The 23,619-nt window shown below is 36.8% G+C and overlaps 2 protein-coding genes across 8 annotated transcripts in view; one reads left to right on the top strand and one right to left on the bottom strand.

The window, feature by feature from the left end:
* PITRM1 (pitrilysin metallopeptidase 1) overlaps nt 1-13,156 on the top strand; it is a 25,323-nt gene extending 12,167 nt beyond the window's left edge. The window contains exons 13-27 of the mRNA XM_015853084.2: nt 272-406; nt 2,244-2,382; nt 3,481-3,597; nt 4,385-4,517; nt 5,117-5,237; nt 6,097-6,173; nt 6,589-6,754; nt 6,875-6,975; nt 7,627-7,747; nt 8,553-8,624; nt 9,363-9,475; nt 10,030-10,155; nt 11,299-11,444; nt 12,010-12,112; nt 12,695-13,156. Coding sequence (XP_015708570.1) covers nt 272-406; nt 2,244-2,382; nt 3,481-3,597; nt 4,385-4,517; nt 5,117-5,237; nt 6,097-6,173; nt 6,589-6,754; nt 6,875-6,975; nt 7,627-7,747; nt 8,553-8,624; nt 9,363-9,475; nt 10,030-10,155; nt 11,299-11,444; nt 12,010-12,112; nt 12,695-12,788 — 1,764 coding nt within the window. The 3' untranslated portion in view covers nt 12,789-13,156. The remainder of the gene's footprint in view (nt 1-271; nt 407-2,243; nt 2,383-3,480; nt 3,598-4,384; nt 4,518-5,116; nt 5,238-6,096; nt 6,174-6,588; nt 6,755-6,874; nt 6,976-7,626; nt 7,748-8,552; nt 8,625-9,362; nt 9,476-10,029; nt 10,156-11,298; nt 11,445-12,009; nt 12,113-12,694) is intronic.
* A 324-nt stretch (nt 13,157-13,480) lies between these two features.
* The window catches only part of PFKP (phosphofructokinase, platelet), a 39,866-nt gene continuing 29,727 nt past the window's right edge, over nt 13,481-23,619 (bottom strand). For 3 of the 7 annotated variants that reach the window (XM_015853086.1, XM_015853085.2, XM_015853092.2), the window contains 8 exons: nt 21,048-21,200; nt 18,279-18,443; nt 17,253-17,314; nt 16,209-16,320; nt 15,266-15,365; nt 14,941-14,946; nt 14,569-14,674; nt 13,481-14,023 (listed from right to left, as the gene is read on the bottom strand). In XM_015853086.1, the coding sequence (XP_015708572.1) occupies nt 13,870-14,023; nt 14,569-14,674; nt 14,941-14,946; nt 15,266-15,365; nt 16,209-16,320; nt 17,253-17,314; nt 18,279-18,443; nt 21,048-21,200 (858 nt within the window). In that variant the 3' untranslated portion in view covers nt 13,481-13,869. The remainder of the gene's footprint in view (nt 14,024-14,568; nt 14,675-14,940; nt 14,947-15,265; nt 15,366-16,208; nt 16,321-17,252; nt 17,315-18,278; nt 18,444-21,047; nt 21,201-23,619) is intronic. The other 4 variants (XM_015853089.2, XM_015853094.2, XM_015853091.2 and 1 more) reach the window with 3 other exon arrangements.

Here is a 23,619-nt window from a genome sequence, read left to right as displayed (position 1 = left end):
AGTTAAGGGTTGTGCTATTGTAATGTAACAAATACAATTGCTAACCCTGCCACTGGAAGGTTGGTATAGTCCTTTAGTCTGAATAAATACTTTGTCTTTACAGTTCTACTCAATCTATTGAAACTGTTCATCAGTTTTTATATACCTACTGTTCAGATATAGATGGTAATAGAAATAGATGGTAAGGTAGTTCTGGAACATAGATGCTGCCAGTTAGAGAAATGCAGGACAGTACGAATATATGCTTATTAAGCTATCCTTTTGTTTTCAGTATATAGCTTCATGCTGGAATCAAGATGGTGATCCGGTGGAACTTCTGAAGATTGCAGATAAAGTGTCACAGTTCAGGCAATGCCTTAAAGAAAATCCCACGTTTCTTCAGGAAAAAGTTAAAAAGTACTTTAAGGTAGGAACATGTTCTGAGAAGTAACTGCAGTATTAATTTTTGAATCACAGTTTTGTACTTATAGTTGAACGGAAGGGTACTGAGTTGTTCTTGTCTGTTTTTAGATGTAGGTGAACAGCAGTGCTTTTTAATGAAGCATGTTAAACAGTTGAAGTGGGAACTTGGTAATGCATGTACCAGAACAATGATATCATACTAATGTTCAATTGAACTGTGATGCTTGATGCATAGAAGGGCATGTAAGAATTAAAGATATGGACAGAGAATTATGGGCCTACTTGTGTATTGGTTATAGCAAGAGCTTTCTCTTCTTCCCTGAAAAGACTGACTATTTAAGTAATATTGTTTTAGTGCGCTTCATGTTCCTTCAGTAGTTGTCTGAATTTTGCAGTTGGCACCAATTGTTTTCTGCTCTTTTCTTGTGTACCTGTGTGTATGTTCTACTAGAGTGCTTGTGGATGCAAGAACAGCAGAGGCATTATGACATGGAATGGTTTGAAGCCCTCTGCATTAGCTAGTAAAAACCCAGTGACAGCAGTGCTGAATGTATCTTTCCTTATTTGTGTTTTGTTGTGGTGATGTGGGTTTGCTTTTTTTTTGTTTGTTTGTTTTTGTTAGTTAGTTAGTTTGTTTGTTTTTACTGTTTTGCTTGTTTTGAAGGACTCATCTATGATACTTAACTGCCAACTCGATTTTAAGGTGACAGGGAACAGTGGCATCTGTTTTCCTGAAGTCATTATTAGTGTGTGGAAGTTGTAAGGAGCTGTCAAGTTTTTGGCTGTTGTGTTAAGAAATACAGACAGTATTTTTGAGCATGTTCTTTACTGTGCAGTTCTGCTGAGGGTTCTGAGATTAAAAAAAACCACTGCACAGTAGAAGTAATGAGAATTGTTGGATTTCCTGATATCAAAATATGATGCACCTTATGTTGTACATTGTGCCTGAAGGTTAATAAAGCAGGAAGGATGGAAGCAGTGGAGAGAACGCTATTCATCTGCCCTTGGTTAATTTTGCATTTTACTTTTTAATTCTGTAGTCAGTCTTGTTTCCTTAGTCGTTCCAGATAACCACAGGGGAGATAAGCTCATAAAACAGGGAATCCAATTATAGCATCTCAAGTTATTGGCAGTGTGTCTCAGTGACAGATGTTACTGTTTGACTCCTACTTTGAAATGGGCATTTTTGAGGTCATCATCTTTTGAATGGCCCCCCGTTATTATATAAAATGGAAGCTGATGAGTAATTTTGTTAGGAGAATTCCACTGTACAGTATAAACAAAGAAATTTGACAGCCGTTGTGATGCTTGCATAATGCATGGAGTTGTTTGGGAGCAAGACTGTAAGGCATTTTTGAGCAGGATAAGGCATGCACATTTTACGTCATTTGGGATCTCTGTGCATTCAAGCTTGGACAGGTTGAATGAGACATTAGATGAAATTCTCCTGCAGTTAACTGGATTCCCCATCTTAGAACGTTCTCCAGATATATCTTATGGCATGATGCTCTGTAGTGTTTTACACAGTTGTTTCACCTTGATTTAATTACACAAGTACTGTATGCTGCTAGGGGAAGCAGTTTCCATACTAAAATTTCACCAAAAGCTGTTCATGCTTGTTCACGTGATAAACTGTCTCTTGTCTCCTCCCTGGCAGCAGACTGCTTCATTAAATGAGAAGTTTAAATTGCCTGCTTGTGATTCTTTTGATAATGTGGTGGAACGAAGTAATGCATGGGCTGTTCTGTGATCTACTTCAGATGACGCAATAATCTGAGGCAACGCAAGCAAAAGCAGCCCTCAAAATTAATAATTCTCTGTTTTGGGATACATTTCTGCAGGATAATCCGCATAGATTGACTCTGTCGATGAGCCCGGAGGAAGACTACTATGATAAACAAGCAAAACTGGAAGCAGAAAAACTGAAAAAGAAGGTCAATGCTCTTTCTGAAAAAGAGAAAACCCAAATCTTTGAAAAAGGTTAACATACTTAGTCATGTTTTTGTTTGGGGCACTATTTAAAAATACACAGTGTTTGTTTTGTTTCTTTTCTTTTTTTTTTTTTTTTTAAGCTTTTGATCTGTAAACTATCTAAAATTCAATATCAAACACAGTCCAGAATTTGTTCTGAACTGGATAATTTCACTGTTGTTATTGGTACCTTGTGTAATACATGTGTAAGGAAGCCATGGGGTTTATACTAAATTATGTGGTTGGTATATTCCATTACTTACAGCACTCAGAAAACAAAATGATCAAAAGCTTCAGCCCACAGTCAGAAGAGGAAAAAATGTTTTACAATTTGTCTGCTTTTCTTTCCTGTTAATTTGCTATCACTGCAAGGTGAATGCCACCATTTACCTTACAGCTCTTTGTTTCTGAGCATATGAAGTTTGCTCCATGCTTCTTTAAAATTTACATTTGCTAATTGCATTTCTTTTCTACTTAAAAAGCCAGCTATACAAATAATATAGTTTGGCTTATTCTGAGGAATAACTTGAACTTGAAAACCTTGAGCAGTCATGTCTTTCTGTTAAAACATTGATCTGGACACAGAAATCCTATAAAAAAATTGAGTTAATGTTCAGAAGCAGGAAACAGGGCAAGATAAAATCTTTCAGATGAGTTTGTCTGCATGCAGAAATAATTTTGAGTGTACTTAAAGGCAGACAGCTAGAATCTGAAAGAGGCTGAAATGTAAGATAAAGCATAATGGATTAGCTGAGTCAGTGTACTGACAGCACTTGAGAAAGATCTCTTACGGGTTAGAACCAATATTTGTGTTGCCTAACGGTGTCTGCAGAGCTGGACAACGGGGCAGACTGGTAGATATCACTTCTTCAAGGGTTGAAATACATGTAAGCAGGACGTGAAAGAAGGGGGTGTGTTGGAAAGAATTTACAAAGATGTGACGTTCTGTTTGCTGACACAGTAATGTGCAGAATTTGTCTCAGTGGAATAATTGGAAGAACAGTTGATAGAAAATGTTAAAATAAAACATGTTTTTCTGATCTGCATCACTTCAGTAGATTTAAAAGATGAAAATGATGAGCCTTAATATTCTGCTTTCTTTATTAGGTTTGGAACTTATTGATCTTCAAAGCAAACCTCAGGATACCTCTTGTCTCCCAGCTCTAAAAGTGTCTGATATTGAGCCCAAAATCCCATTCACTGTGCTGGAGACAACATTTACAGGTTGGTGTAAACAGTCCTTTGTCCTGGAAAGGACAACACTATTGGATTGTTATTCAGCTACTAACCCAACTGTTGCATTTCTTCCATCTTAAAGAAGTAGACAGTTAGGAATGACATGGAATGACATCACCTGTGAGGGGTGATGTTGAGGCGCAATCTGCAATCCAGTTGCCTGCTTTTTGCCTAGCAGTAGCACTCCTGATGCAAGCTCACTGCCTCCTGCTTTCTCACTGCCTGCCCTGCCCTGCAGTCAGAGAAGTCGCTAGGTATGCTCAATTATTCTTGAGCAATCCTGTTGCTTTCCAAAGACTTCAGCATTGTCCAGGGTGCAGGAAGCATTTGTTAGAGCTCTCTTCCTACCTCCTACCTGTTTTTAAAAAGAAGACATTCAGGAGCCATGGCAAAGTCATCACTCATCGTAACTTCATTGAAAAATTGTCTTGCTTTGCCCATGGCTCTCCTTTAAGGATTGACAGGAAGCAAGAAGTCATAGGTCTCAGTTTTATTATGGCTGTGCCGAAAATTATCATTCCATTACTTGAGAATTGTATCTAAAACGTGTACTTTGACAACAGAATTGTCTCCTTAAATTTTCCAGGCATGTCTTATTTTACTATGGACAAAACTACAAAAACAAACAAAAAGAAACAAACACAATCCCCACTTCAGTCCAGTATTCCAAGTTAAAAAGTCATTACAGAAAATAACTCTAAATTCTTGTAAGAAGTGGTTTTGCTTTCATGTACTTACAGAGAAAACTTGTTTTTTCTTTCTTATTCATCCCCAGCTGATGAAGTTCCTGTCCAGTACTGTCCTCAGCCAACCAATGGGGTTGTGTACTTCAGAGCTGTTTCCAGCTTGAACACTCTTCCTGAGGAGCTCAAACCATACGTGCCGCTGTTTTGCAACGTCATTACAAAGTGAGACACTGACTTTGCTAGAATCCCAAGCAGTAAGATATAGTACGGCTTACTGAAATAATGCTGCTTCTAACTTCTGTGGCTGTTCTTTTAGGAAGGATACAGCAATAAGTTGGTGTCCTCCTGGAACAGTGATTCTTCCCTCTCCTCACTGAGTTGCCAACTCCTTTAGACTTTGTCAGTCTCTGCCTTGCTTTGTTCCCCAGTGTCAGCATTCCCCAGGTAGATGGGGAATGTTCTGTAAATGAAAAGGAGCCTTGCAGAAATTAAAAGTTTTCCTGTAGGTTTTTCTTGGTCTGGCTTCACAGTGTGGTCAAAGAAATGGTCACAAAGGGGTAAGAGTGGCACCAGGCATATTAAGTGACCTGAGCCAGAAGGATTTTTAGTAGCAATAATAGCTTATGTGATGCTACTACTCTGGTTCCACGTGTATGTTGTGAGCAAGCCTGTACACTAAGCACCTTTTTTAATACCCCATTTTTGAATTCACAGATTGCTTAGTTGCTAAATTGTATTTGCCTGAAAGTTTCTTTTGCATTTGGTCTATAAGCCTTTGTTATAGACCAAAAAATGGAAATAAATCTGATTATTTCCCTTAGGTTGGGATGTGGAGCCCTTGACTATAGGGAACAAGCCCAGAGGATAGAGCTAAAAACAGGTGGGATGTCTGTCAGCCCACATATCATTCCAGATGATTCACACCTGGATGTGTATGAACAGGTAAATTAATCATAAACTGACTGTTATTAATTGCAGTAGCAACTCAATAGTTAAGGTCACTCAGAGCTTCCAGTAGAGCACCTGTTAATGTGCATTGAAAACAGTGTATAAAAGGGCTTATGTATTTGGGTAAAGTATTTATTTGACAATTATAATATCTTAATATTTTGCATTAAGGGAAGTGTATGACACAGTCATCAGTTTTAAGGCAGTGTTTTGCTAACATGACTATATTTTTGAGTGCCGCAAAACTTTGGAAACAAAGAGTAGAGGACAGAATGGAGTAGTGCTGTGTGTAGAGATTGCTGTTAATACATGTCACTATTAACTGTGATTCTGAAACATTCAGTGTTTTTCAGGTTTGTTAGATCTTAGCACAGGGCATCGTAGTTTTAGCAATAAATATATCTTAAGATATTTCAGAGTTACAGGGGTCTGCGTCCTTTAGTCTGTTCCCCATAGATCATCAAGTTGAGTTAGGGAGACTTCTTTACGGAAAGATTCATCCCCATAACAATTCCTTATTCTTCATATAAAGAATAGCTAAATATAAAGAAAATATATATATTTTCTTTATATTTATATATATATATATACATATAAAGAAACTCTGTTTCTAAACTTCTGCTTACTTTAAGAGTCAGTAATCAGCAGGCTTGCTTTGTGTGAGGGTCAATCACATGTCATGTCTGCTCTGATTTTAGTAATACAGCCTGCGTTGAAGTGCTTTTGTGTTGCAGAGTATTAGGTTGGCACCACTGCATTGCTTCCATGACAAAAATTCTTGCATGTTTCTCTATTGCTTTAGTTATTTGTCCAAAGGAGTTTTTTTTGTGTATGTTTTCTTTTTTCCCTTCAGGGTGTGCTCTTTTCATCTCTGTGCTTGGATAGAAATCTGCCAGACATGATGCATTTATGGAGTGAAATATTTAACAAGTACTGTACATTGTTTTTGGGGTTTTGGTTTATTTTTTTTTGCATGGTTTTTGGGGTTCTCTTTTTCCCTCTTGCCCCAACCGCTTCTCACAGATCCTACTTTGAGGTTTATTTTCATAACATTATCCTTGAGTGACTCCCAGACTAACTAATAGAATGATTGAGGTTGGAAGGGAGCTCTGGAGGGCCTTCGGGTTGATGTCCCCGAGTCGAGCAGGACCACGTAGACTTGGTTACCCAGGATCACATCCAGAGAGCAGATCTAAGTACTCCATCCTTTGCATGACTGTATAATGGATTAAATGGAGAACTGATGGTCTGAAGGCTCTTTCTTGAATGAAAGATGCAGTGTTATTTAAGCCCATTGGTGTGGTTTCTCATGAGATGTGGAGACCTGTTTTTACTCTTTTTTCAGCCCTCGATTCGAGGAGGAAGAGCATTTTAGAGTACTGGTTAAGAAGACTGCCCAGGAACTATCAAATGGGATTCCAGATTGTGGGCATTTATATGCTTCTATTAGAGCCAGCAAAAACCTTACACCTTCTGGAGAACTGCAAGAAATGTTCAGTGGGATGGATCAGGTGAAAAGTTAATGGTGTATTTATGTGAGGCTCCAATCCTCTACTGTGGAATGATAGTGCTAATTTCTGTTGAATCTTTCTAATGACTTCATCTGTAGTCCTTCTGCCCTTCCTGTGCAGGTGAAGTTGATGAAAAGAATAGCAGAAATGCCTGATGTTAAACCAATACTACGCAAACTACCACGGATTAAGAAGTATCTGTTAAATAGTGACAACATCAGGTGAGTTCTGGCTTAAATGGAAAGAAACACTGTGGTAAGAGAGGGGCCATGGCCAGTCAATGGGCATTTCTCAGTATTGGAGTCCCGTGAAACAGAAGACCTGAGGAAACACTGCAGAAATGTTCAGTCTGTGTTTTATGTGCTTCAGAGCTTGATAGTAGATATGGCTTTTGTTTGTTAGTTTGTTTTAACAGGTATGAAATCTACAGCAAATGCAAAACTCAGATGTTGGATATTCCATCTATATTCTGGTTTTTTTTCTTACTTTAAAGTGCTCTATAGAAATAGTTGCATTGCATTGTCATAACTAAATATGGTTTATTTTTGTTTTATTTTCTTTCTTAAATAGAAAATAGGGATGTTTTGAAACCTCATCTAGGGAGAAGAATGACACATTAGTTTCAAAACTTGTCCAATTTGATTGACATTGAATTGTGTTAGCTTATTTTGCAAAGAAAATTATGAATAAAATTACTGAAGTACGTGTGCTGTTTGTAATCATGTTAGCTGAAATACAGAGAATACAAAGGAGACATTTCTGTTTTGTGAAATGTTCTGATGATTTAATAGGAAGTACTTAAACACAGTGGTGCAAATCATAATGGACTGTGTGAAACCACAAAAAGATACTAAAAGATGTATTTTTGACAGATGTTCTGTGAATGCAGCACCTCAACAGATGTCAGAGGCATCGAAAGAAGTAGAGAAATTCATAAAGGGTATAACTAGAAGTAAAAAGGAGAGAAAACCTGTCCGTCCCCATGTGATTGAGGTAGGAAATCAGTTCATTTGTGACTAATGCATTAAATATATCTAGATCTGATCTGTAAATGGCAACTGTTCGCTCTGAGGAGGATTTGAACTCAAACTATTGTATCCACACCAAGATGTCTGGCTAAGTTGGCCAGGCAGCTTTGCAATAGGCTGGCTTTGTAGCAAAAGGTGCAGCAGCTTGTTTTCATCCTGTAAAACAGGCAACAGTAATCCTGTAGATCACCTGCTGGATCTTACCCTGAGGTCACTACTTACCCATGGGATGGTGGAAAATTCATTCTTCCTTTCTCTGTCAGTTGAAACTGTAACTTCTGTTTTAACTGGTCCCTTCCAACCCACATGAGACTATGATACTATGATACTATGAACTGTGTGTTACTTGGTATGTTGGCCAAATGGAAATAGGGAGTAATGTGCAGTTCTTTAGTTGTTTAGGAATCTGTTTCATTATTTGGATGGACGTTTGGCACCAATTGTACTTGGTTCAATCCAGTTGACAGAATCCACACAGTCTTAATTTCTGGAACTGGAGTAGACTCCTTCTGTACCCAAGAAGGAAGAATTGGCTGGACTCTTTAATATTTCATCTGGTGTGTTTTGGTACAAAATTACTCTTGAAAGAAGGTTTATTTAGCATTTGCTTAGAAATACAGATATGAAGAAATAATCAAGTAGGCTGCTTATGTTTATGAAGACACATGGGCGGATGGTGGTTTCAAAATCTATCACAGGAAACATGAGGGAGTAGGGGTTGTATTTATAGTATTCTTACTTTTTTAATATGATGGCTGGATCTTTTGTAGAAATCTTCAGAAGTCAGACCTGTGGGAAGCAAAATGCTTAATAGCTTGCAGATCACAAGGAAACTAATTAATGTAAGTACATTATTGGTTCAGGATACCCATGTGTGCCCTTTATCCTACACTGTATTTTTAAACAATTCCTCAAACTTCATCCATCTGTCATCCTTTTTGTTGTTTTCCTTTTGGTTCTAATTTGAAGATCATGTAGCTGACTTGACATCTATGCTTGCAGGAAATACACATAATTTAGTGATGAGACTTGGTAGGTCAGGTTGTTGGTTGGACTCGAATGTCTTTTCCAACCAAAGCGATTGTATGATTCTAAATAAGAATCAGGTTTACTGTGGGGCATCTGTGAAATTCACGTAGCTGCTGCTTGTTGTAAAACAGCTTTATTTTTGTGGGTAACTGTTGTTTTCAGGATTCAATACATGTAGTTGAATAGATGGACTCAAGTGTGATGGATGCAGAAGTGGAGAGTTAAGAATTCAATCAGAGTAAAGGTGTGGCAGTGAAAGTGTGCACCTCAAAACTCTTTGGTAATGTAATGTGTGGACAGCTGAGAAGCTGGTGAGCAAGGATGATTAGCTGATGTACAGTATCTACACACCTTGGTTTCCCAAGGCAATTGTAGAGCTGGATTGCTAATATGCGAGTGTATCCTACTGATTGAGGTATAAGTCAGCTGGCGGCTTTAGCATCTGTGTGTCTGCCTGTTTGGCGGTTTCATAGTTATCAAAGAAGCCAGAGCTCTCAAAGGAATAAATTGTCTCATCTCTGCTGTGGCTGTAATGCATTCTTTTCTCTTAGGATCCTACATTCAAACCATGCCCGATGAAGACGCATTTTGTACTTCCCTTCCCAGTGAACTATATTGGGGAATGTGTTCGAACAGTTCCCTACACAGCTACGGACTATGCAAGGTAGGAAGCAGAATCTGCAGGGAGCTTGTATGTATGTTGCATAACACAAAACAAAATGGGAAGTTTTAGGCTGACTATTGAATATGGAGTATCAGTAAAAGCCTTGTGGTGTGGTGGTAACATGTTCTTTACAGAGCATGACCAAGTCCCTAAATTCCCTGTTTTAGTAAGTGCTGAGATGAAGTAACTAGGGGCTACTAACCCCTAACTTCCAAATAACAGCCCTGCTTGCTTCAGTGTGTCTGAAGCGACAGTCCCTATCGCGTGTAACAGAGCTCCAATTAGGAGGCTGTTTTTGTATTTCACGTTAATGAAATAAATGGGATTAAAGGATTGCTGGAAAGTAGCAACTCTTACAAGTATGTCACTTAAATCAGCTGTTATTAAATGTTAATTACTGTTAATGTTACAAGTATTGTTAATAAATAATTGTAATGTAGATTACAAGAAGCAATGCATTGTAAATTGAGATCTTTTTGAACAGTAGAGGCTATTGAGAATATTACTGTTAACCAATTCATTTAACGTCTTTTCTATTATTCCTCTCATTACAGCCTCCGAATTCTTGCACGTTTGATGACTTCTAAGTTCCTACATAGGGAAATTAGAGAGAAAGGAGGGGCTTATGGTGGAGGTGCTAAACTTAGTCACAATGGAATATTCACTTTCTACTCCTATAGGTAAGTTCCTATCTTAGGGGACCACTGACTGCACTGAATGCATCTTTGACTTGGTTGCAGCTCTCTTTAAGATTAAATGTAACAAAAAGAATATTGAATGACAAGATAAGTGATTCAGCACTGAGTATGCAGTTAAGATTAATTGCTTAATGTACATCAGTTTTGTTAACAAACCTCTCCTTGCTTCCTCTGGTTTCTATCCCTGGGAAAGTCTATCTTATCTCTGCTGGTGTAGCAACCAGTTTTGTCTTTGCACCAGGATTATGTAAGACAGGTTTTCATTTATTTTGTCGTGGGTTGAGGAGACTCTTAAACTTCTGAGATACCAGAGTAGAGGGGTGCTTTTTCTGCTGGTCTTATTTTTGTAAATACACAGCCTCTTTCAGTGACTGTGGTGGAATCATTAGAGATTCAACAAAAAGCACGTAGAAGGCAATGCTGGTAATGAGTTAGAATGGAGAAAGTATATTTTCCACTTTTTGTCAGTCTATAACAGTTAACCTGTTTTATGAAGGCATTTACAGATCGAGTTTGAATTGAAGTATTGAAGACTAGTTATAATCCCCACTAGAAGTGTCATGAGTCTGACAGAGTTGGTTTTTTTACTGAAGATAGACTAACACAGTACTTATGCAAGATTCCGGGCTAAAATCTGAGCAGTGCTGCCTCTCTGCAGTTTTCAACGTGGCAGGACTTGTCTTGGTTAGTATTTCAGTAGTTGTCAACTTGTTGCACCTGTTTTACGGAGAGCAAAAAGAGGTGCAGCAGGAAAAGCAACTTGAAGATACGGCATATCATAAATAGTACTGTTGTTCTTAGTGAAGGCTGTGCTCACTAAGCTGCTGCAGCAAATTGACAGTGGATTATGAAGAGTTGGTTTGCCATCTCTTTAATACCAGTTCTCTGCACACTGCCATGAAGCTGCTTTTAGCAACTGAGCTTGCTGCTCTTGTGTACTCAGAAATTCAAAATACATTTGGTTCATGCCATTGTAAAATGTTTGGTTTAATCCCAAAATTTGGTTTAATTTGGTATGCATGTTTTGTGTAATGCACAGTAAAGTAAATGAAGCAAGAACAAAGTAATTGCTGTATTTCATTTTGTAAGACTTAAGTCAGTAATTTCACCTTTTTCCCCTCTAAGGGACCCAAATTCATTAGCCACCTTGAAAGCATTCGAAAAAGCAGTTGAATGGGCCAAGTCTGGAGAATTCACGCAAGAAGATATCGATGAAGCTAAGTTGGCAGTGTTTGCTGCTGTAGATGCACCAATAGCTCCTTCAGATAAAGGTACATCCTCACCAGCCTCTCAGCGCACTGGGGATATTTATTTTCCTTTAAATTTAAAGGAGATAAATTAGTTTGCTAAACTAAATGATATGGCAAGATTTGTACTTGGTGGATGCTGACTCCCACTGCTCCCATTCCTCCAATGCTGAACATGTTCAGTCTCTCTACTGAAGTATATATATTCAAACTGCTCCTTGATGTCAGGTAAATGAATACAGTTAGAAGATGAAGGTAGAATGGAGAACAAAATAATGGCTTGGAGTTAAATATAAGCAACTGTAATAAAAATTGCCTTTTTTTTTTTTTTTTTTTTTTTTTAATAGAAGTTGGAAAGATAATTTTCCAGACATAATTTTAACTATGAATGTCTTAATTTCTTCTGCAACCTGGTTTTGTTTTGTTTTCCAATAAGTTAAAACATAGAACTAAATCGCTTGCCAAAATAGAATGAATCTTTTCTCCAGTCTGTGACCTTTGGTTTACAATTAGATATTGTTTCAGAACGATTGTCAAACTGTAGCTGGGGTTCTAGTATGTTATTGCAGTATGTGTCTTTTTGTTTTAGGTATGGACCATTTCTTATATGGGATTTCAGATGAGATGAAGCAGGCACACAGAGAGCAGCTTTTTGCTGTTAACAAAGATAACCTGGTTGATGTAGCAAACGAGTAAGTCTGTGCTCAGAGTATCGGGGGGAAAGCTGCTTGTTTGAAAAACTGCACAAATGCTGAACAACTTGAACAAGTTTGTTAAAGTTGTCACAATTATGTTCTTGTATTTCTTTCATTGGCCTTTTGTCCTACTTTCGCTATTTGCTTTGGTAACCTAGTGAGATTTAATTATATCCTGTATATAGTACTCTGGCAGATGTAACCTCCCTCCTACATTCTGAATCTGCAGGTGATTATTTTACTTTTGAAGAGTCCATAAACTCTCTAAAGAACATGTCTACTCTGCCATTTCATCTCCTGGCTAATTGAGTTGGTTCTTCTGGACTCCTACCACCTTGTGCTTATTATTAGACTTGAATTCCATTGCAGAAGTTTTAAGCAGATAGCCTAGTTGTAGTTGGGCCACAGTGACTGTGGTATTGTGATGGCTGGGGAAAAAACACTGTAAATTCAAAAAGCTGCTGTAAAAGCAAACAATGGTTGTATATCCAGCAGCCTTTTTTTTCCTGAAATATTTTCAACTTGTATAGGAGAGTAACAGAAAACTGAACACAGCAACTTATTTGTTGTTTCTTGCAGGTATCTTGCAGTTGGGAAGAGCACTCGTGGGCTGGCTGTACTTGGCCCAGAAAATACGGATATCACCAAAGATCCCTCATGGGTCAAACGATGAATTGCTGGCTGAACATCCAAGCTCATACAAAACAAGCTCATCTTTGTGACATTAGCTTTTTATATTAATTTTTAACTGAGCTGTGGTCCAGCTTAAATGATACTTCAATTGCTGCTTGTAACAGTGTCCAACAAACCAGTTAAAACTGTGTTTTAAAAAAAAGAATTCTAACCATACAGTATTAGAGAGCAGGAATGATTTGTTGTTATAGTAAAGACAGACTTTAGTATTTTATTCAAGACTCACTCCTTCCATCACATATAGATACTATATAAATTAAATATTTTTGTATATGTAGAACTTCAGAGTGGCACTGGGTTGAAAACATGCTTGCTATTGGATATATATAAAGTGCTATGTCTCTTTTATATTGGTTTCATTCTTCTTTTTTTTAATGCTAATTCCAGCTTCCTGTCACAGGAAGAGCAGACCACCTCAAATCAAGCCAAGTGTATGGTAAAGAGCAGCACAGTGGGCAAATAAATAATGTATTTAAATTCAGCTTTTCTCGTGGCCGCTTAGGGAACACTTGGTCAAACTTTAGTATTAGAGGGGTAGTACTTGTTTTCCTTGTCTACTAGCCTAAATCCAAAGCAGCAGTGAATGACAGCTGCATTACTACTGTCCCTACTTCATGAAGCATTGTGTTCCACTTGTGTAAAGCAGGTGCTAATACACTTTGACACATCACATTTATGATGTTTGCAACAGTACTTTATTTCACTTCAGATACAGTAAGCACATCCTGTAACTTAACACAAAGCTAGCCTTCTACACTTATTTTTGGGTGTAAGTAATCTGGAACAAAGTGCAGTGGGTGAGTAACATTTTACTCTTTAGTTAAGTGCAACACTGATCTATGCACTCTGCATCAGTAAGGTGGTGCTTATTCATTCAGAGGCTAGGGTTGATTTCAAACATAACACAAATACAGGACCAAGAATCTGTGTGACATGTGAATGTTGTGTTTCACATAAAGTGCTGGTACAATAACTTAAATGTTACAAAACAAAGCTGTAACGATTCTAAAGCATTGTTACTCACAATGTGCATCTATGACAACAATCTAAAAATGATCACTTTATATGGCTCCAGTTTCTGCTTCCTTTGGGCTGTGCATAGCAACATGCTCCAGTTGGCCCGAGTCTGAAACATCATAGCTGGTCTTGTATTTGGCCAGGATTTTCATCAGTGGTCGCAGCTTCAGCCACCATTGCTCCATGGGAATCCTATGTCTGTAAGTGGTGGGCAGGAAAGAAAGAAGTGAGTCATGTAGTAGCTAAGACAAACACATGTAGCTCATTTGGCAATACCAACAGTAATAATAATCTTTATAAACAGGAGCAAGCATTGTTCTTTGTTAGCCCAAATAAAGACAGAATAGTAAAGAAGATAGTAGGCTGTACTAAGTGGTGTATTTCACAGGGAAGTAAAACAGCATCTAAGACACAAATGCTGCTCCATTGAACTGTATCAGAAGTGAGCCAATTCTATACATTACAGCAAATGTAGTAATGGAAAAGGGCAGTGGGCTCCCAGAATTAAATGAGATAAGTTAATAACAAAGTATAGGGAGGAGAAATAGACAGTATTAAGGGAGTAGTTTGAAAAGACAAGCCAACAATCCAAGTGAATCACTGCCTGAATGTAAGCTGAAGCCAGAAGCACAATAAAACAGATGGTGAATGCTGTGTGTCAGCACTGTGGCAAAGGTGTTCATTTGATGTGGGGAAAGGAAGCCTGTTCTGAGATGCTTGAAATGTAAGCAGAGTATACATACACAAAGTCTGTTTCTTTCTTCAGCTCAGTTACTGGCTGGAAAACAAGGTTGCGTCTGCGCATTCCCAGCAAACAGACCGAGTCTTCAGTATTGGCAAATACTTTTCCTAAAAAGAATGAAATAATTCAATATCTTTCTTATTCACACTTGTATGGGAACAGGCAGCTTATTTGCAGTTACTGTGTATTTAACATAGTAGTAGAACATCAATTAGTACTTTAATAGGGTTAGGAGATCACTGAAGATCAATTTTGGTGATTAGCCATAAAAATAGTGTAAGTAACAAACAATAAAACTGAATTTGAACATCCAGATTTAAATTGGATTTTAGTAAATAGTGTTTTATGAAAATTCCCAAAGAAGACATATTACCTTCTTCTGTTTCCCATGTAGCCATCATGAAACAAAAAGGAAGAACAGATGTAACTATGTAGTCAGCAATTCCTTCATGCATGATAAACTGCAATCACACTATCATTTTTAAAAGGTAGGTAAGAAAAACAGCTAAAATATCAACCGACTGAGAAGAATCTTACAGCAGAAACCACAGCAAGACAATACTGAATAATAAAAACATAAGATGGAAAGAAGTGCACTGACTAACTAATATACATTCAAATATTTTTGTAGGAAAGTAGCCTTCTATACTGATAGCTAATTGAAGGCAATAACAAGATAGCACTGAGTATTTCTGCACCTTTCCGGTAGGTTTCCGTCAGTTTTTTGGAGATCCACTGCATTGCTTTCGCAGAAATCTTTGTCCCAAAGTTTCTATCAAATGGTGAAGGTGCACCACCCTGCATGAAAATTTAATTGCATTAATTCAGTGTTCCATTTTATCAGTCCTCTCTGTTAATGACCCGCTACACTTATTACCTCCATCTCAAACAAAAGTCACAAACCTATCATAAAAAAAATAAGCTGATTCATTTAAAATTTGTGTTATTACAGTGTGGAATCCTCAGTGAATCAATAATACTTTTCACTTTGGTAAGGGGAGGGTACTGTCTGCCCTTTCACCCTCTTTTCCCTCAGCACTGATCATAAAGCACTACCAAGCTCTCACACTGTATAAGGTCACCTCATTTCAGCACAGAATAAAGCAGACAATTTAGAAATTTAGCTCTACGTGTATCTTTGACTCTACTTCAGTGTTTGTTAACCTAATTATAAACTCAGTTTGCCCACAAACAAGCAGTACAGCAAGATAAAGGGGGGGGGGAAGGCACAGAGATCATAAGGAATAGTTCAATGTTGTCTTTTCTACCAGGATAATCCACCTGCACATAATTTCTTAACCACGTTTGATCAGAATTCAGATTATGGATGGGTATAAAATTATGTTCAAAAGATGTGTTACAAGAAAGATTGATAGCTGTAGATCTACGAAAAAGAAAATGTGTAATTTTATTTATGGTGACAGAAATGAAAATAAGTAACTAAGGCATTTTTTATACATTTTAAAAAAAAGGAATTATAATCACATTTAATGTTAACAAATAGCTCTGAGTTACCTACAAACAAAAACCCACGCTTTTTTTTAGTTAATTCCTGAGTCAGATTTACTTGATATGCTTGAATAGTGTATGCTTTATGCTGATAATGTTAAGCATGTCTGGAAATGTTAAGCTGAGTTTTACCTGCTGCATGTGGCCCAGAACATTTTTTCGACAGTCAAACACTCCCTTTCCTTCTTCAGAATAGAGCTGATAAATGAAGTCGGTTGTGTAGTTCTCATTGCAATTCTCATTTCTGTAACAATTCAGGCCAAATACTGTTAGCAAATCAACTATTAGCTGTAAAGACATTCTCTACTTACTGCACAACAGGTAGTTTCCCAGTTTCTTGATACCAGTAATCATCACTTGGACATTTACATCCAATCATACAGGTCTGCTTTCAGGTTTCATGGATGTGTTGTTTTTTCTACACCCACAATACTGACAGGTCAGCCAGATTCCATCATTTAATAATGCAGTGAGAAATACCATTTTAATTCCAACAAATTCATTATGCAGGTGGAAATGCATAATCCAAGTAGCTATATATTTTATGCAACTTACAAAAGCGTAGATAATGAATAGTACCTTTCTGTTCCTTATTAATATTGTAAATGTCAAGTATTCTTTTTGTACCCTGATCACATTAGCAGTAGAATCTATTCAGGTAGAATGGCTTCCTTATACCATTGACTATAGCATTTATTTTTCAACTCTTTGCTACTCAGCACACTGAGAATAGATCTTTATGGAAGAGTAAGAGAGAAGCTGTGGACTGATTCAGGATGGCTATGAATGTATCATCTTAAAGTACGTTTTAAGGTTTATGATTTTTTGAGAAATGTTTTATCTTGTAAAACCTAAGTATAATTTTCATAGTAAAAGCTACAGAGCACATATGTACACATACAGTAATTTTCACATTATTAAGAATCTGTAGTAAATGACAAAACAGGCTGAAAATAGAATAAAGTGTCAGATCACAAAGCAAATATATTTACATAGAAAGAAGGAAGTTTTGGATTTCAGCTCCCAGATTTGCCTTCTGGAGCAACAGCTCTGCTAATCATGTTGTATTAAAAGGAATGATCAAGAGAATATAAACTTGGAGTGTCTTCATGGGAGGCCAAACAGTTTTGAATGCCCTGAAATCACAGACTTATCTACTGAAAGTACTTTGCTTACCTCAGCACTAAACCACGCTGGATACTGGTTTTCATCTTTTCAGTCAAGTGTTCCACGTTAGCCTAGGAACAACAAAAGTATTTGTCAAGAGCCATGCAGAACCCTTTAGAACAACTTTAATAAGCCTACATATTGTCTTATCCTAAGAATGTCTACAAAGGATTCTACATCAAGTATGTGCAAATTCAAATCAGTTTTGGAGATCTAGGAAAACATACAGCGTGTGGCTATCCATCGTGGGGTAAAAATAACTTCTTCCTCCATGTCACAAATAACTTTATTTTTAAATAGCTACATAAACTTGTTTTTCTGTGTGCTATGCAGATGGAGAAGCTGGATGAACTTGTTGTTTGTGTATCATGTAGAAATTGTCATAAATGATCAGATGCTGCAGTAACTTCCAAGTCCTTGCAACAGAACATTCTGCTGTGTTTTCACCTTTGTATTGGTCTATGACAGAAGCCAGAACCAACCACCTCAGAAGTATTAAAAGCCTCATAGTAGATAATTTCTATATCACCCTACCCCCATGCAGTCACATCCTAATACGACATCTTTGTTTAAATAACACCTCAAAAAAATGCCCTTAAATAATTTCATTATCAAAGTCAATGTCAACTGCATTATACATCACTTTAAATTTCTGACCTGTATATCATTCTGACAAATGAGCTGAGGAAGAAGTCTTTCTTTTTATATCCTTCTGAAACTACCCAGCATTTTTCATTTCTACCTAACTTGAATTTCTATCAGAGGAATAAAAATGAAACAATTCCCCTAATAACATTTAGTGGTCAGTACAACCATTTCATCAATTAACCTAATGCCAAAAATAATGGTGCATGTTCCTTCAGGGGATGTGACATAAGAACTGGAATTATTTGACAGTGCAACTAACGAGCACAGCTTTCATTTACAGTAGATAGATAAATGTTAGCTATTTACTCCAAATACAGACAGTAAGCTATGTAAGTACAATATCAAGTTCTACTTAAAAATAGGGAAAACATTTCTAATACTGCATACCTGGAGCTCTCGAATGTCAAACTGTTCTTCAAAGATATAAGCAGCATCAGCTCCTGCTGCAAGGGCTCCCATATTGGCCAGGTAGCCACAGTAACCTCCCATGGTCTCAATGATGAATACACGACGTTTGGTACCACTGGCTGACTGTTTGATGCGGTCACACGTCTACTCGAAGACAATGTATTAGAAATTAAAAGTAGGAATTTTTATACTTTTATGTGTGCCAGGCAATTTTGTGTCATATATTGATGAAAGACTTAATTTAAAAACATATTAAATAATGTCCCAATGTATCATAACCCATTTCAACATCGTAACAGTCATCACATAAACTAATTTTTATAAGCCATTTTATAAGCCAATTGACATAAGCAAAACAGTCAAAATATTTCACTAGTATCAAAACATTAGTTTCACATCTGAGAAATAAATTTTTGTGCATGGACATAAAAGGCTGTGATAGCTTTATAAATTAAATACAAGTACACATAGTGGGGCTTTTTTAAACTTAAGCATGTTCTGCCCTGTGAATCAATAAGGATATTCACACAGATAAAATTATTTCCTCCACTACTGGAATAATTGTCCCTATTCTTGGTAGGTTTGGTATTTTTAATTTTTTTGTTGTTGTTGTTGGTTTTTTTTTTTGTTTGTTTGTTTTTTGTTTTTTTTGCATTTTGCTCTGACCACCTAAGAAATACTCTCTACTAATAGATATGATGCTCACATAACATTGATAACACCAGTATTTGCTACAGTTGCCCCAGAGACTTGAAGAAGTCATGGAAAAAATCTCCAGGACCTGAAAAACTTACATTAATACAAGTCTCCAGACACTTCAGCAGCATTCAAGAAGCTAGCTGACAAACTCACACTTCCTGGAATGAAAGTATTTCTACAGCAACTGTTCAAAGTTATTTATGAAGCTGTTAGACAATGTTGCTTCCTTTCAGGAAGAGATTAAGTAATAAATAAAAGTTGTATGGGAGTTGGTGACAAGAAAAACTGTGTAAACAGAATGTACTGTCCCAACATTGTGTCCGTTTGGTAAAAATACAAAATGAAGGCATCAAATCATAGAACCCTTAGAGTCTGAAGGGACTTTTAAATGCCATCTAGTCCAACTCCCCTGCAGTGAACAAGGACATGCACAGTTACATCAGGTTGCCCAGGGCCTGATCCAGCCTTGCCTTGAAAATCACCAGGGACACGGCATAATTCACATCTCTGGGCAACCTGTGTCAGGGCCTCACCACCCTCACTATAAAAGACTTCTTCCTTATATGTAACCTAAACCTACCATCTTTAAGCTGAAAGCCATTTCCCTTTGTTCTACCACAACAGATGCTACTGAAAAGCCTGTCCTCTTATTTCCTGTAGCTCCCCTTTAGATACTGAAAGGCTGCTATCAGGTCACCTCACAGCCTTCTCTTCTCCAGGCTGAACAGCCTCAGTTCTTTCAGTCTGTCCTCTTAGGAGAGCACTTGGTAGTTTCATCATCTTGAATTATGTTAAATCCCCACACCTTAGTAATATTCTGAAAGAGCAATTATAGATTCTATAACATCTGAGTTGTTTTGGGTTTGGTTTTTTTTGTTTGTTTGTTTGTTTTTGGTTTTTTGTTTTTTTGTTTTTTTTTTTACTAACAGATAACTTAATCAGATAACTTAAAATAGGAAATTTAGATTGAGAGCCATATGGGCCTCAAAAATATCCTAATGTTTTCATGGTGAAATTTCTAATTTAACTTACTTGCTGTGATTGTGATAATAAAACAAACAAACAGCTTTTTACACTGAGGTTGTATTCCATGGTTTAGAAAAACTGCAATTAAGTACTGCATCTCCCACTACCAGACATAATGTATTCTGATGCAGCACATTAAAAAAAAAAGCTCCCGTAGATATAGACTATGTAAGTAAATCAGTACCTGAGCAGGAAAGCAAATCCACATTTCTGAAACCTCAGGATCTTCATTCAAACTTTCTTGGTCAATTGCTTCATAATTATTTATGTGTATTGATAACAGGAGTTCTGGTAAAACTCAGAGCTATTCACTTGTTTGTGTAAGTTATCATCCCAGATCCCTTTTCTGTTGTTTCAGCAGACTTTGTGAAGTGTAGACAATTACAAATATAGCAGTTGTGCCCAAGGGAAAAAGCAGACTGTTCTGACCAAAATGGAAAGCTTCAATCACAGCAAGATCTGTCCACAAATTAGAATCAGTGACAGACTAAACTGCTTGTGCAATCCTTATATTTACATGCACTTTATATATGTTAGCCCTACTGTAGTCCATAGGATCATTCACGTGTTTAGCACTAACTACATAACAAAACACTTTAAATATGCTAAGCTCACTCATTGGCCCATGAAATAAATGTGGCATTTATCTACAATATCAGATTTCACCATTCAGCTAAATAATACTAAGCAATAATACAATATAATAAAAATATATTAAAAAAATAACTACAGTTAAATAACAACAAAATAAATGGAAATTTTAGAAGAGCAAAATCTTATTTTCAGAAAATAAAAAACAAAAACCCCTAATCAGTGATGCAGTAGTCTTAGATAACAAAGCAGAATCCTCCAAAGATAAACACCAATTATAATGAATTATTTTAATCAGACTTGGTAAAAAAAACTCAAACACAAAAATGACAGTGACTGAATTAGTTCATAATGCCAGATATTTAAAGGTCTTTAAATTTCCTGACCTTATGCATTTTATCATCTTAACTTCTAAAAGATACGTAGTCTTACCTCCACAATAACATTCAAGGCAGTGTCACCACCCATGCTTAAATCTGAGCCTGGCATATTGTTGCTAAGAGTAGCAGGCACCACACAGACAGGTACGCAAAACTCCTCAAAGCGGGAACGTGCCTCATATATCTGCAGACAACTTTCATAGCCCTGAAGCAGTGGTATAAGTATGAGTGATGCATTCCTTGTCTTTGGCTTACTGTGCTAATGACTCCTTGCATGTGATGGTAAATTTGGCTGTCCATTGGCCCAAATACAATTGGTGAGATTACTGGGGGTGCATCCTGTACATATCACAACGGTGCACTGGGCTTGCATTGGCACAGTGTTCTTTGAAGAAAAGCAGATTAGTGCAGGTTAATGCAGAGTGAATACGAAGTCTGTACAGCATTAGAGGTCTGAAGAAATTTAGCAGAAAAAAGCAGCATAAAAGTAGATTAGAAATCTTTCTATAAAAAGACACTTAAAGAACAGTTTGAAAGGAGTTCAGAAAGTCAACTAGAAAAATGCCTGCAATTTGAAGGAAATACTTTAAAAAGCTGGGGGTTTTTTTGTTTGTTTGTTTGTTGTTGTTTGTTGTTGTTGTTGTTGTTGTTGTTTTTAAACACTGTGTTATACTATCTAGTCAAGACGCACACATCCATTTTCACTGAGAAAAAGAAGAAAAAATTCCTATGCTTTCCAAGATTCTATCAACACATAACATCTACTTCTAGGGACACAGACTGGACAGAGGTCCAAAAATCCAAGAACATGTGCATACGGATGCACTACAGTTTACAAATATATTTCAAAGATTCTTTGAGAAGCAGCTATAGGTTCCTGGGAGGATTCCAAACACTACAAAATAAATTAGCATGTGAAAAGGACTAGGTGTCCCTTACAACAACCGAAATACTTGACCTTAGAAACTGTTTACATAAAAACAGCTTGAATTTACATAATTCCAATTCTATCTAATCCAAACTATTTCAGCATTTCTTATGACATATGGCCATTTTTCAAACTGCCTCTGTAATGCCTCTCAACAAGAAAGCCTAATTACATAGTATGTTTCCACTTTGACAACATCTTCCTCCCAGAAAAGAATGATGCTCTCTGAAGTCTCATCTTTTCAACTTCTTGGATCAGTTCAGAAAAGCAAATCAAATTATTAAGACATTATCTCTACAAATATCTACTCAGCTGCTAATTTAAGCAATAACTTGGAAGAAAGCGATGGAGAAAAGATTCACACGAGAGCTCAGCTTATAGACTCTTTCCTCCAGATGAATCAGATTCAGTTATGTCATCAGACAGTATATGAATGAAGTGCAAATTGAGTTTCTAAAGTCTATGCCAACTTTAGGCATTATTTTGGAACTGCAACTTTCAACTAAGTTCAGTGCTAGGATGCACTTCCAGAATGATGTCTGAAACAGTCTAAAAAGCTGCTAAAAATATATTACTATTTCAGACCTGTAGCTCTGACTCTGAGAAGCAGCACTGGTAGGAAATAAATGGACTTTTATCATCATCATATTTTTCAGTACATAGGAATTTGCCTAGCCCAGTTCAGTCAGTTGGAAATTTAGTTTCCACTGAAACAAAATGGTGATAAACCATAAGGCTTCCTGAAGAAAAGACCAGTAAGTTTCTCCAAAAAGTTTCATAGTGAGACTTTTGGGAAACTGAGTTGATAGAAAATTTAGAGCAGTAACTAACACAATCAGTTAATTGTGATATGTAAAGATATGTTTTACTTGCATTAAATATTGTAATTTCATTTGATGCAAGTGATTTCAGCAAACATATCCAAGGATTGCACCTCCACCAAGCAAAAGCATTAGATGACTATACCTTGCATCACTGCAGAGTATACGAAAAAAACCAAGTAACTTTATTATAGAACATAAATAAGTAATTGGTGGTTTTCATATTAGCTCTACAATTCGTTTTGTTTTTTGTTTTAATTATTATTATTATTATTATTATTATTTTCATATGAGGGTTACAACAAGATCATAGAGGGATACTGTACCACCTTAATAATATGTTTTATTTTTTTTCAAATGCTTTTATTATGTTATTATTTTAGGAGGGTACAGGCAGAATCAAAGATGCTTTATAAAAATAATACATACAAACAGGCTGCAGTTTGTTTACTTTATGTTGAACTAGTGCAAAAAAAGCTATTAAAAGGGATGGATTTACTGCCAGACATCCTCAGCCACGTTGCCAGGATGGATGAAAATTTAATTGGATAGCTAGTTTGGAACTAATTTTCAGCCAGTTCAGCTGCCTGATTCAGATTAATTCAGTCACAGATGCTAGTACGAGCACTAGGAAAATACAGAAGAAAACTCAGTCCTTCTCAAGAAAACTGCAAAAAGATTGCATTAGGACAATTTAACAAGCTTACCCTCAATGAGTAAGGGTCTTCCTGAGGCTGTTCCTTTTCTCACAACCAGCTGATCACCCTGTATGCTCTTCCCTTTGAATTCAGTTAAAAGCAGACTGTCACCTCGTTGAGCATATCAGAGTTTTAGCCTCTTGCATTTTTAGGCTTCTTTGCCCTCCATCTCTAGTT

This window comes from Coturnix japonica, chromosome 2, assembly GCF_001577835.2.
Source record: "Coturnix japonica isolate 7356 chromosome 2, Coturnix japonica 2.1, whole genome shotgun sequence".
NCBI lineage: Eukaryota > Metazoa > Chordata > Aves > Galliformes > Phasianidae > Coturnix > Coturnix japonica.
This window is presented reverse-complemented; position numbering and strand designations above follow the sequence as displayed.